The 13,705-nt window shown below is 36.6% G+C and overlaps 2 protein-coding genes across 14 annotated transcripts in view; both read right to left on the reverse strand.

Moving 5' to 3' along the window:
- Window positions 1-6,652, reverse strand: part of LOC106879971 (zinc finger protein 708) — a 21,786-nt gene extending 15,134 nt beyond the window's left edge. Inside the window, exons 1-2 of one of the 5 annotated variants that reach the window (XM_014929736.2) lie at window positions 5,550-6,646; window positions 7-3,501 (exon numbers count right to left, since the gene is read on the reverse strand). In XM_014929736.2, coding sequence (XP_014785222.1) covers window positions 2,151-3,107 — 957 coding nt within the window. In that variant the 5' untranslated portion in view covers window positions 3,108-3,501; window positions 5,550-6,646 and the 3' untranslated portion in view covers window positions 7-2,150. The other 4 variants (XM_014929737.2, XM_052969000.1, XR_008264455.1 and 1 more) reach the window with 4 other exon arrangements.
- A 5,483-nt stretch (window positions 6,653-12,135) lies between these two features.
- The window catches only part of LOC106879970 (zinc finger protein 708), a 45,794-nt gene continuing 44,224 nt past the window's right edge, over window positions 12,136-13,705 (reverse strand). For all 9 annotated transcript variants that reach the window (XM_052969003.1, XM_052969001.1, XM_052969005.1 and 6 more), the window contains one exon: window positions 12,136-13,328. In XM_052969003.1, the coding sequence (XP_052824963.1) occupies window positions 12,357-13,154 (798 nt within the window). In that variant the 5' untranslated portion in view covers window positions 13,155-13,328 and the 3' untranslated portion in view covers window positions 12,136-12,356. The remainder of the gene's footprint in view (window positions 13,329-13,705) is intronic.

Below are 13,705 nucleotides of genomic sequence, written 5' to 3' on the forward strand. Positions count from 1 at the left end.
ATTTCGAGCGTGGCCGTTTTCGTGCGGGTGACACGTAAAAGCACCCACTACACTCTCTGAGTGGTTGGCGTTAGGAAGGGCATCCAGCTGTAGAAACTCTGCCAAATTAGACTGGAGCCTGGTGTTGCCATCCGGTTTCACCAGTCCTCAGTCAAATCGTCCAACCCATGCTAGCATGGAAAGCGGACGTTAAACGATGATGATGATGATATATATATATAGATTGAGATTGAGATACACACACACACACATATGTATCTACTCTACAGCAGGGCACCTATCCCTGTCCTGTACCTCTAATCTCTCATCAACTGGTACAAAGCCACCAACCAATCCCTCTCCTTTCATACTTTAACTTCTCATTTCTGAGTATAAAGTCCCCTCCTCTCTACTGTAGCCCCATTCATCTGAAAGTGATCTTAGTCTTGCAAGGCACATGATGACCTCACTGTTACTAGTACCATGAAAACAGCACCAAGTACACTCTGTAAAGTGGTTGGCACTAGGAAGGACATCCAGCCATGGAAACTATGGCAAAGTAGACCATACAGAATTTGAACTCAGAATGCAAAGAATAAATACTGCATTGCATTTCAGTCAAAGATCTAACAACTCTGCCAATTTGCTGGTAGTATTTCTCAAAAAAATTTACTGGTGCATCAGCATGGCCGCAGCTCTGAGCTGAAACTTTGAAATGAAATGAAAAATGAAAAAATCTCTGGGGAATCCATACCTTTAAAAGCCAGTTCTACAGTGTTTTCATAAGTATTTAAAGTATTACTTCATGACACTGTCTTTATCACAGATCACAATACAGTGTGGCTATGTGGCTAACATGCTCACTTACCAGCCTTATAGTTTCAGGTTCAGTCTCACCACAGAGCAACTTGGGCAGGTATCTTCTACAATAACTCCAGGCCAACAAAAGCTTTGTGAGTGGATTTAATAGAGAAAAACTGACACACACACATATGTGACTAGGCCAAAACAGCCCTATTGAATACCATCGGTCAAATGACCTTACTTAGATTCCTCAAACCTCTCACTCCCTTATATATTTTTCTTTTTTCCTTCTTTTAATCCTTATTTCTCTCAACATTTTTATTCTCCTCTCCTACTGTGCTGTCCACACATTCTGAGTAAATGTTCCATGTGTTAACATGTACTTCCTTGCGACAATGTAAACTTTCATTTAATCAAGATATCCTTGGCCTGACGAGTAGCCTGCAGTATGCACCTCACTTTTGAGGTTCCACTCGCTGTGAAACATATGTAGCCCAGATCTTATCTTCTCCATTCCTTAACTCTTGTGTATATATATATATATATATATATATACACACACACACACACACATATGTACATATATTTACATTAATATATATATACATATACACAACATATGGTATAATTTAGCCATTTCTCCGCAGAACTGAAAAAAGAAATGAACAACCTTAATCGATTTTTGAACCTTATTGGGTTCTCATAAGAGGTGGCTACATCATTCTGACAGTCTCCAGAGAAACAAGCAGCCAAACTGTTTATATACTCAACAAATGCAGCAGTTACTCTATGAAGGGGTCCCTAATTTGCATACCGAAAGTGTTTAATACTATAAATACCAGTGGCTTGTCAATGGGGATCTTAATCCACACAGTATAAATATGTATCACACATTTGATCATGTTGAACTGTTAATCCCTATTCCTCTTTTTTCTCTCTTTGTCTTTTTCCCAAATAATCCTTTCTGTCAAAGAGTGTAGGCTCGAAACGTAAAATACTTTTCTATTCTTCCCAAGCATTAAACTAATACACCTGCTTGTTGTTTTTTCACCTGTCTTCATCTTTTGTTTTCTGTAAAGTTGAACTATGTATGTATGTATGTATGTACATGAGTGTGCATTTGTGTCTCCTAGTCTTGACACCACATAATGGTTGTAAAGGAGTGTCACCATCATGCTAGTAGTGTTATTAATTTCCAATCTCCTGTGAAATCATGTCCAGCTACAGGGCTATAATCACCCAGCTTGGAAACTGGTGAGGGCTGGCAACAAGAACAGCATCTAGCCATAAAATATTAGCTTTATTGGTTTCTTTCTGACCTATGCAAGCATGGAAAAGTGATCAATAAAACGATGATGATGATGATATCACAGTGGTATAGTCTCTTCTGTGTGAAGCATTTTATGACGCTTAAAAACACCATTATATGAGAATGTTTCACCACAAATTTCACAGTGGTATCGCTTTTCACCTGTATGGACAATTTTATGATTTATTAAGGTAGAATTATGTGAGAATGTTTTACCACATATATTACAATGATATGGCCTCTCTCCTGTGTGAACTATCATATGTCTCTTTAAGTTTGTAGTACATGTAAAAGTTTTATCACAAATGTCACAGTTGTAGGACCTCTCTGCTGTGTGAACTAGTATATGTCTCTTTAAGTTCATATTACATGTGAATGTTTTATCACAGACATCACACTGGTATGGTCTTTCTCCTGTGTGATCCTCTTTATGCCTTTTTAAATTCGTATTACATGTAAATGATTTATCACAAATATCACACTGATAGGGTCTCTCTCCTGTGTGAACTATTTTATGTCTGATTACATGATCATTTCTAAGGAATGCTTTACCACAGATTTCACAATAGTATGGTCTCTCTCCAGTGTGAACCATTTTATGCCTAGTTACATGATCGATTCTAAGGAAAGCTTTACCACAGGTGTCACAATGAAATCGTCTTTCTCCTGTGTGAACAACCATATGGCTCTCTAAGGTATAGTCATGTAAGAATGTTTTGCTACAAATTTCACAATGGTATCCTTTTTCTTTAGTTTGAACCATTTTATTTCTACTTACTTGATTATTTCTAGAGTGTGGTTTATGAAGAAATTCATGCCGTTTTAGGTTTCCGTTAAATGAGAATGCTTTTCCACAGATTTCACACAGGTATGGTCTCTCTCCTGTATGGATTACCTTGTGGCTCTCTAAACTATAGTTAGTTGAGAATGTTTTATGACATATTTCACAGTAGTTTTGTTTCTTTTCTGTAGCAGTATGTTCATGCTGTAGAAAATTCCAACTATTTAAAAACATTGAACCACAAATTTCACACTTATAAACTTCCTCTTTTACAAGTGCCAATAAAACTGATGTTTAAAGCTTCCAGAGACTGACCTTGGCTTTCATCACTCCAATATTGATATAAAATAAATGCTAATAATATACTGAGGTCAATTCAATTGACTGTAACCTTCCCTTACAAAAGTTGTGTTAAGTAAAAAATAAAATAACCAATTCTAATAATGGATATAATTGGGTATCCGTATTTCACAAAATCATCCTAAACGTAGATTTCACATTAGCTTCCCATTCCCTAACTACACACTACCCCACATTTCTTAAAGGTCCTATTGACACCAACAAAATAGATAGATCAGCTAATACTGTCCAAAGACATCCGCTTTGTAAAATCCTCTTTTCATAATGCCTGAAATACAACAAGACTAACATTAACATGGAATTAACAACAAGACTAAAAAAACAAGAAACAAAAACAGTAGCACTAGCCATTCATAACAATAGTAGATAAAGTGTATATAGTTTACTCATAGAATTAAATGTTCGTACCATACTTAGTATTCATTAGTACTGCCCTTCTACCTTGTATACAACACACTGGACACTCAAGTCTTAATTACAAGTCACTAGATGAATAAGAATGCCCATGCAATATCCACGTTTGCCCACAAAAACTCAAGTAGTAAAGCAATCGGAATCATTAGGAAATGTTTTTGCAACTAAATAAAAATATTTGTGAATATAAAAAGTGGCATACGTATACGAAAGCGCCGGCCAAAAGGAAACGTTTTGTTGCATTTTTAAAAATAAACTGACTGCCTTTGATAAAAGTGAACTGAGATCACAGTGGAGCAACGAGCCAAATTATCATTTTGCAGAGCATCAGCAGTGATGTGAGTAAAAGTACTGAGATGTAAAAAGTTGAAAACTTTCAATCATAAACAAAATACACCGTTGATATTTTATTGGAAATAGTAAAAGAGACCAAAATATATCATTATTTTGTGCAATAATAAAATGTAATTAATTGGTCCACAATATACCGCGATCCAACTGCGTGGTGTGTTTAAGAAGAGAATAGAGCTATGTGTAAGAATAATGTCCTTTCATTTGACATACCAATGAATGAATGAATGACAGTATGCTAATAACATTAACTTACAATTATTTATCATATATATCTATTAAATTAAATCTATCTTACCTCTACACATACCTCCCTTCTGTATATTTCTCTTCTTAAACACACCAAATAGTTGGAGCCTCTACACGGTCATTTAAGCTACTAAAATAGCAGCCAAAATTCCCTCAAATCATTGTATATTGTCTTAAACGAAGCACGTCACACTGGATATAGTGTTACATATTCCTAAAACTGCATGACGGTCATGTTGGGAATGCCTTTACTCATCGATCAGCTGGGACTAAACAATCACACACTTTTTCTACACCTTCCTTGTCTACTGCTACTACACACTATTTACATGTCCAACACTGACACTACTGTCACTCAGGCAAGATTAAACCAATCGATAAATAATCTCCAGACAGAACTAAATGATAACACATTTAATAAACATGTCAGTTTTAGTTCAAGGGTAACTATTGAATGTGAAATTAATATTATTGTGATATGTAATCTCACATGTCATCGTTATGTGGAAGCTGTTGATCTTTTTCCATTCATTTTCGGTCAGGTTGATTTCCTGTAGGTTTCGTCGTATCATTTCAAATGTATGTCGCAAGCAATCAGGTGGACAGTAAAGTTCGGTTGTAATCAGCAATAACTTTGTTGAATTGATTTTCTTTTTCTTCTCTTGAACTGTAGGAACAGGGTCCGTCATGATCTCATCTGGCCATCCGAGACCAGTTAGCTGGATGACTTTAATGTTCCGTTTAAACTGTTGCAGGCTAACATCTTCAGAAAAGAAAGGGGAGATTCCAGAGAATCGATGTTCCGAGAAGGAAGTACTGGAGTTGGGTGTAGTGGCTTACGGAGCCTGGGGGTGATTGGACTCAACAAGGATGACGAAAGATAGAGAGACTAATGGAAAATCAACCAGCTCCGAGGAACAGAACCCAGTATCGTAAATACAAGAGAAATATAGCGAGTAGACAGCATACATGACCAGAGGCTATAGCATAAGTGAGTGACTTAATGCCAGCCGGTTGCCTGGTCCATTTTTGGATGCGGTCCGAAGCACAATCTTAGATGCGGGAGAAATACTCCACAGTGACTCTCACTTGAGCTTTGCTGTGTATTAGTAATTGTTTGGAACTGAAATGTTTTCTGGTCCTGAAGTGGTGATCAGGGTTAGTGCAGGTGTTATGAGTTAGTGTTCGTATTGAGGACAATTTTAATGTTCGATTTCAGGTTAGTCAATCCTTTTTATTACGGTTCTAAATTGAGAATAATACACAATACAAACTGAAACTAGTAAAAGACTTAAGACTTACCTTTACAATATTTCTTGCGTCGACGCCGATACAAGAAACACCTGATGAAATCACTACTATAACGGATCAAACACTACTAACCTTGATAATTATCTCTATTTTATACTTTAAAAACATTAACATTATTTACATTATTTACATTTGACGGATATTTGTCCTCATCTTGTTTGTTGTTAACACAACGTTTCGGCTGATATACCCTCCAGCCTTCGTCAGGTGTCTTGGGGAAATTTCGAACCTGGGTTCTCATTCCTAACGATGTTAACAACAAACAAGATGAGGACAAATATCCGTCTAATGTTAATAATTCCTCATCTCTTAAATATAGAACTGTATTAAAAACATATTTACATATTACACTGAAAACATGGGTTCTCATAGGTATGTATGCATGCATGCATACATGTATAAGTTTGTCTTTCGTTGTCTTGACATACAAACGATTTGTCTTATCATACAAACGATTTTCCTCATTTGATGAAACATTATGCTTCACCATCTGACGAGCAATTCGAATTTTTTCAAACTGCAAGCTGTTCTACCTATCGCCACTTGCTTCAGTCCATTAGGCGTGTTTTCGTTAGATCATCAAATCTTTTTTTTTTCTTTTCTCTCTCTCTCTGTATGTATGTATGTATGTGCGCGTGGTGAACTCTTGCCTAAAATCACCAGGGAAAATATTATGACCAACCTATCGCAATGGTACTTGATAAAGCAACCTTTCATACTCAGCTCGCCTTTTTTTTCCAGCACTTCTGTATCGGGTATAAAAGACATTCAACTTATCTCCAATATTCGTCTTACGCACTTCTGGTGACTTTCGAGTTTGTCGATGTGTCGTCATTACGAATCCACTTCTCAGAGTATAGATAGAATGTAATGATTGTAAGCATCATAGATGAAAAGCTTGGCGGACAATTTTAAATCGCTACTTGACCATATTCGTTTTTTCAGCATCCCTAACGCAATTGCTTGATCCATCACTTCAGAATATTTTTAGTATCACAAATTAAAGTAGATGTATCTTTGGAACGGAGAGGAGCAGAAATTGGCAAGGACGAAGTATCTCATTTAACAGACTGTACATTGTATTTGGAGCCTTTTTTTTTTTAACCAAAAGCCAAGTGAATACATGGGGATATGCTTAATCACCATGCATTCTCCATTACCCTCAGTTCCCTTAATACAATTGATTTATGATGCTTTAGGGGTTCATCTATCTTCAAACGTTTTGTTTGTTTGTTTGTTTTTTAAGTAAATTAGTATTGAATAGTTTCTAATGTAATTTGTACTTGATGTCTGTAACCTCAGATACTTCTAAGTTACTTCATCAAACAATGTTTTGCATCTGCGTGTCCTGCAGCTCAAGATATTGGCAACAATGACATAAACTTTTTAGTTTGAAATATGACCCTGAACCAATAGTCGATGAATTTGCTTGACCTTCCCGAAAAGATGCATATTTGAGGGTCTCAGAACTTGTCAACATTAAGCCTTTCAGATCCTCCGTGTTACATGTATATTTTTTCTTAACAACCAACTTCAACTTTGCTCATATAAGGCAGTGGCCTGCCCAATATTTAGTTCCAGACACATCTTTAAGGCTATAGAGAGGATGAATGTCATATTTACGTATTAAGACAAAATAGATAAGATTACTCTGTTTCGACCGAGGATGAATCCAGTTAACTTTTAAACTTGTGTCTTTGATGTATTGCTTATTAGAAGATAGGAACATAGCTGCAACAAGCGTAGACTTTTGCTATTCATTTTACCTATGCCAATATATTTCAAACTAGACTACGTATATCAGTTGCAACTTACCCTGGCACTAAAGTCACCAGATAGGATTAGTTTTTTGCTAGCCAGTGTGGAAAGAACGGTATTTCCAAGATTCTATTACAAAAGCGATAGTGTTTGTTCTGTTAAGAGAAGAGTTGGTACATACACAGGTAAGAAAGTTACATATCATCCACAAGACAGACGTAAGCTCAGTTTAATGACAGAGTCATTTACATTGGATGGTAACTCATTTAGCCTATAAGCTAGGTTGCAAAACCAACCCTGCCCTTTCACTTCTCACCTGTAAACTTGCCAATCCCAAAGAAACTGTAGCTACAACCCATTTCAATTAGCCTTTCTTGATAATTGTGTCTCAGAAAAGGAGGCAAAACCGATCTATTGTCAGTCGAGCTCTTTTGTAATGAGAACAGTACGGTGCGCCGGCCTGCTGCATTTTTCTCTATCCCATAGAGGTGTCTGCTTATTTTGTCTTTTAGTTTTAACATTCTGTATATATGTTTATACATTCGTTATCCTCGCTTAAATGGGCAGTCATCAGTTGAGATGAACTAACCAGCTTGTAGGACAGGCAATGTTTGGAACACTTACCAGTAAGTGGGTGAGCAATGCCTTCTTTAATGTCTACTCTGTAAAAAGGAGTTCCACCTATTTCTTCTGTCAAGATCGAAGATCTGCAGTTGTACATTTCCAACTCAAGTCTGCAAAACGTTGCCACGCGCTATCGCCAAAGGATTTTGAGCGACCAGAAGCGGTTATCTTATTCTTCGTCAAATACTTTGATGTTCGATATTGGATAGTACAAGTTATATCAGGTCATCCCATAAGTTCTGTCCGAATTTCGAATAAAGAAAACAAGTGATCAAATGTTATATTTAATTGAAATTTAATCATTACAGTACTTTCCCTGATTATCTGTGACTTCCTTCCATCTATTTACAAGCTTTTTAATCCCATCAATGTAAAACTCTTTTGGTTTCAAAGCGAAGAACTCTGAAATGTCAGTTTCGACCTCCTCCTGGCTTGCGAAAGTTATGTCCCCCAAATGATTCTATAAACTACGAAACAAATGGTAGTCTGAAGGAGCAAGGTCGGGAGAATAAGGTGGATGAGGAATTATTTCCCAACCAACCTCTTCGATGTTCTGTGATGTAATCTTTGCAGTGTGGGATCGCGCATTGTCCTGATGAAACATCACCCCTTTTCGATTCACTAAAGCGGGTCTTCTTTTCTTCAAAGCTTGGTTCAAACGCTCTAATTGCTGACAGTATACTTGAGCATTGATTGTTGCATTAGATGGTAACAATTCAAAGTGAATAACTCTTTTGCGATCCCACCAGATAGAGAGAAGAACCTTTTTTCCATGAAGTTCCCTTTTCGGTTGTGGTTGAGCTTTTCCCCTTTTACCAAGCCACACGTTTAGCATTTCGATAGAAGATCCATTTTTCGTCACCAGTCACAAGTCTATCCCAAAAGGGTGAAATGAGTTCGCAAGAATGGAGAGAAGAGCAGATGTCAACTCGGAATTTGCGGTTGCTTTCGGACAATTCATGAGGCACCCTTTTCCAAGTTTAGGAACCTTTCCAAGTTGTTGAAGATGACGATGAAAGTTGTATGGTTTGAACTAATCTTTATTGCCGATCCTTTAACTGATAATGCAGGATTTTCTTTAAGTAATGCCTCAAGGAGCTTATCATCAAACTCAACTAGACGTCCTGTTCAATCTTCATCTTCAAGGCTGAAATCTCTACTTCTGAATTTTGCAAACCATCTTCTGCATGTTCTTTCACTCAAGCATTCTTTCCCATAAACTGAGTGTATGTTTCGAGTCGCTTCGGCTGCAGAGTTTCCTTTTTTGCACTCATAAAGCATTATGTGCCTCAAATGCTCTTTGGATACTTCCATGTTAGAAAGGGTTTTAATCAAAGAAATTTTAATTCTATTATTCTGTAAAATAATATTTAATTAGTATAAATGTACACATATGCATAAAAATAATTTTTAATTCCATTAGACATTCTAAAATACTATTAAATTTCATTCGATTTTAAAAGAGATAAAATCGTACAGAACTTATGGGATGACCTGATAAGAGGCACAATGTTCTGTTGTACTTGTACCTCGTAGAGAATATAGGGGCAGACCTTGTACAGTACGAATACCACTCTCTAAATATCAGCTATCGTGCTCCAGTGCGGTTCTACTTTCATACAATTACAGCAACTGAATAAATAGTGCCGTAGTTAAAAAGGTGATGGAAGGATGGGCGTTAGGAAGATAAATTGCGGGGTAAAGCTTGACAAAGACAGATTAGTGCAGAGGCATAGACACGAACGATATACTTTGAGGACATTCTTTTTTGCCAAAATCAACAGGACTTCTCGAGCCGAGCCACATCGCCAGTCATCTCCTTCATAAGGCTCAATAACATAAGGTCGGTCTTCATAACATCGTCTCATGTCTTCTTGGATCTCTCCCTACCACGGGTTCCACCCAAAGAGATCAGTACTTCTTTAATGCAGCTGTCTTCGTTCATACACATCACATGGCGATATCAGCACAGTTTTCTCTCTTCCACACTACATCTGATTCTTCTTACGTCAAATTTTTCTCTCAACACGCATGCATAAAACTGGCGTTAAGCATACAACTGAGTGTACAAGCTTCATTCCTTTCTAGTTTTTGCATTCATGGCCCACATCACACAAGCATGTGAATCTGCTGTTTGTTCACATGCATCATACAATCTACCTTTTACTCAGAGAAACCATTTGCTACCAACAGAGGTAAAAGCTCTCAAAACTTTTTCCAGCTACTATACTTTCAGAAAATTCTCCGCCGTCACTAGTGAGGTCTCCTACGAAGCAAAGACTATCTATTACTTCTAACGATCCTCCTGGGCATTCAAGAGAATCAACTTTCCATGTGTTCTAAGTGTTTATTGCTCCTGTGCGTCAACCTTTTCTCATAACCTTCCTGTGATCCATTGTATTTTTTGTGTCCATAGTTGACTGGTTATGTACACTCCAAGTTACACTTTTTCTACGTACCGAACAGGTCATTTTCCTGAAGGAAGTAGTGTCCTGCTTGCGTCCGAGTTACTAGTAACTTGGCCTTTGCTAAGTTAACTTTAAAGCTCTTTGATTCCAGGTTTTGCTTCCACACCTGAAATTTCTTTTCTCATTCTACCTCATATTCAACTATAAAAACAAAACCATCAGCATAGAGGAGTTCCCACAGGCAACAGGTCTCAAACTCTTATTGTGGCCTGGAAAACGATGAATAGAAGGGAACTGAGAATTGAGCCCTGAGGAACATCTACATGCACACTAAATACATTACTAACTCTGACCTTATGAACAGCATCCCTGTGCATGGCTTGAACAGCTCTCCCCAGCCACTCTGATGCTTGCTTTTACAGGGCCACCAGATCAGGGAGCAAGGACTGGAGAAAGTCAGAAGTTTCCTCCAGGTTGCCAAATGCCAAGGACAGTAGTTTACTTATGATTAAACACTACACCTCCAGTTGCCCTCTCTCCCTAGTCCCAGGAATACGGACTATAATCTTAAGAAACGTGATTTGTGGAAACACATGTAGCAATGCATTAAAATATTTATAAATTCCATCCAAGGATCATTATTGTTACTACTATACATCTTTTATTCTTTGCTTGTTTCAGTCGTTAGATTGCAGCCATGGTACTAATTGTATTGGTCCATTTTTCCAAACTGCTAAATTATGGACACATAAACACACCAACAGCTGTTGCCTAGTGATGGTGGGAGACAAACACAGACACAAAGACATGAACACACACACGTGTGTGTGTGTGTGTGAGACAGGCGCCTTTCAGTGTCTATCTACCAAATCCACTCACAAGGCTTTGGTTGGTCTGAAGCTATAGTATAAGACACTTGCCCAAGATGCCATACAGTGGGACTGAACCCAGAACTATACATACATGCATACATACATAAATACATACATCAAGGATTGACTAAATCAACAAGAAAGCAACAAAGAGGTCTTGACTCATGCCTAAATATCCAGCTTCCTCATGCTACTTCAACTACAACACTTTCACTACTTAGGCCAATTACACCTCATGTCAGAAGGAAGGATACCAAAAGACCTGGAGTATTAACTCTATTTTTGCATCAAAAGTCTCTGCAAAAGAGACACAAAGTCTTTTTACATAATCATTGAAAGATGACAGGATATTGCTGATTATTCTAGGAGAGGCTGAGGTTTGCAGATGAAGATAAGTAAAATCAAACAGTGTAGGGCAAGACTAACAGACTGTACCTTCAAATGTAATCACTTATATGTAGGTCTCTGTGTTCACAGCAAGACCAAAGCAAGACTTTCCAGGTGTAAATCTTTAGTCAGATGAAACTAACAGAAGCCAGCAATACATATACATTATTGGTTTGACTTGAAGGAAGAGATTGTCTCTAACACAATGTCTGACAAAGAGGTAACTGTAAGCAGAAGATATGGCACAGTTAGAGCAAGTAGTGGCTGTATGTGGGACAAATGACAATATCACTATGATTATATAATGTTGAATCTCATATAATGAGTGAAAATGATGGTTAATTGTACAAGGTATCTGTGGTATAAATAAATGATGAGATGACAAACATTAAAATGAATATAAACATTGTCACACAAAGCAAAAACTGATGCAGGACAGATATTGCACATATGTTGATATATTAAACTAATGCTTACAAGACCAATCATACATGCATTGACAATCCAAAACAAAAATGTCTAAAATTTACTGAAACAACTTTTAAATGATTGTATAACAGTTTTAAACAAGTCTTTATTAAACTGAAACTGCTCCAGGTTACTTTGGAAAGAGCAGAGATGAATTTTTCCAATATATTTCACCACAAATTTCACCCTTTTTTAAAATCTTTGTGAACTTGTGTTTTCCATAAATAACCTCAGAAGAAAGCATAGTTCCTTAAACATTCCTATTACTACTAATTCCATATTTAGTTACAGGACTTATTATGTCTAGTCACATGACTTTTTCTTGAAAATGACTTACCACAGATTTCACAGTTAAAAGGTCTCTCTCCAGTATGAACCATTACATGGATGCTTAAATTATAATTGGAAGAAAATGCCTTATCACATATTTCACACTGGAAAGGTTTCTCTCCTGTGTGAACAACATTGTGTCTTGTTACATGACATCTTCTCGAGAAGGCTTTACCACAAATTTCACAGTTAAATGGTTTCTCTCCTGTATGTACAGTCATATGTTTGTTTAAATTATAATTAGATGAGAATGATTTACTACAAATTTCACACTGAAATGGACTGTCTCCAGAATGAAGCATTTTATGCATTTTGAAGTTACTACTAGACATAAATGATTTACCACAAATTTCACAATTAAATGGTCGTTCACCTGTGTGAACCATTACATGCTTTGTTAAGTTACTATTAGATGTACAGGTCTTGCCACAAATTTCACACTGATGGGGACTCATACCAGCATGAGTCATTATATGGTTCTTTAAGTTACTACTAAATGAGAACGTCTTACTACAAATTTTACACTGGTATGGCCTTTCTCCTGTATGAACTGTTCTATGTCTCCTTAAGCTACTATTACAGGAAAATGCTTTTCTACAAATTCCACAGTGGTACGGCTTCTCTCCTGTATGAGTTCGTAAATGTTCACTTAATTGCCAACTTCTTTTGAACTGTTTATCACAGATTTCACAATGAAATGATTTCTTTTCTCTTTGGACCATTTTGCTTTCCATCAGACTATGACACATTCATACTAATTGACCACAAATTAGTATGGTATTCGTTTTGTCTTTGAAAATTAAGAAAATAAAATTTCATATCTTTTATAAAGAATCAGCTGAAATCCTCTACATTGGTATTTTAGCAAATACGTTTCTATGATGTCATCTTTCATTAGCAATCCACTAAGGTACAAACATTTCCTGAAATACAACAAAAGTGAATATTAACATAGAATTAATAATGGGTGGGGTTTGTACAAAGTCACACACCAGTGGCAGTAACTATGTCATATTTAAGTGTGTTTGTATGTTTGTGTGCATCAATGTGTATGTATATATATATATATATATGACGATGATGATGATGATATATATATATATATCATCATCATCATCGTTTAATGTCTGCTTTCCATGCTGGCATGGGCTGCACGATTTGATTGAGGACTGACTGGCGAACTATATGGCTGCACAAGGCTCCAATCTGATCTGGCAGAGTTATATATATATATATATATACATACATGCATATATGTATATACATATATGCATGTATATATATATATATATATATATAT

The sequence above is a fragment of the Octopus bimaculoides genome, chromosome 6 (genome assembly GCF_001194135.2).
Source record: "Octopus bimaculoides isolate UCB-OBI-ISO-001 chromosome 6, ASM119413v2, whole genome shotgun sequence".
NCBI classification, from domain to species: domain Eukaryota; kingdom Metazoa; phylum Mollusca; class Cephalopoda; order Octopoda; family Octopodidae; genus Octopus; species Octopus bimaculoides.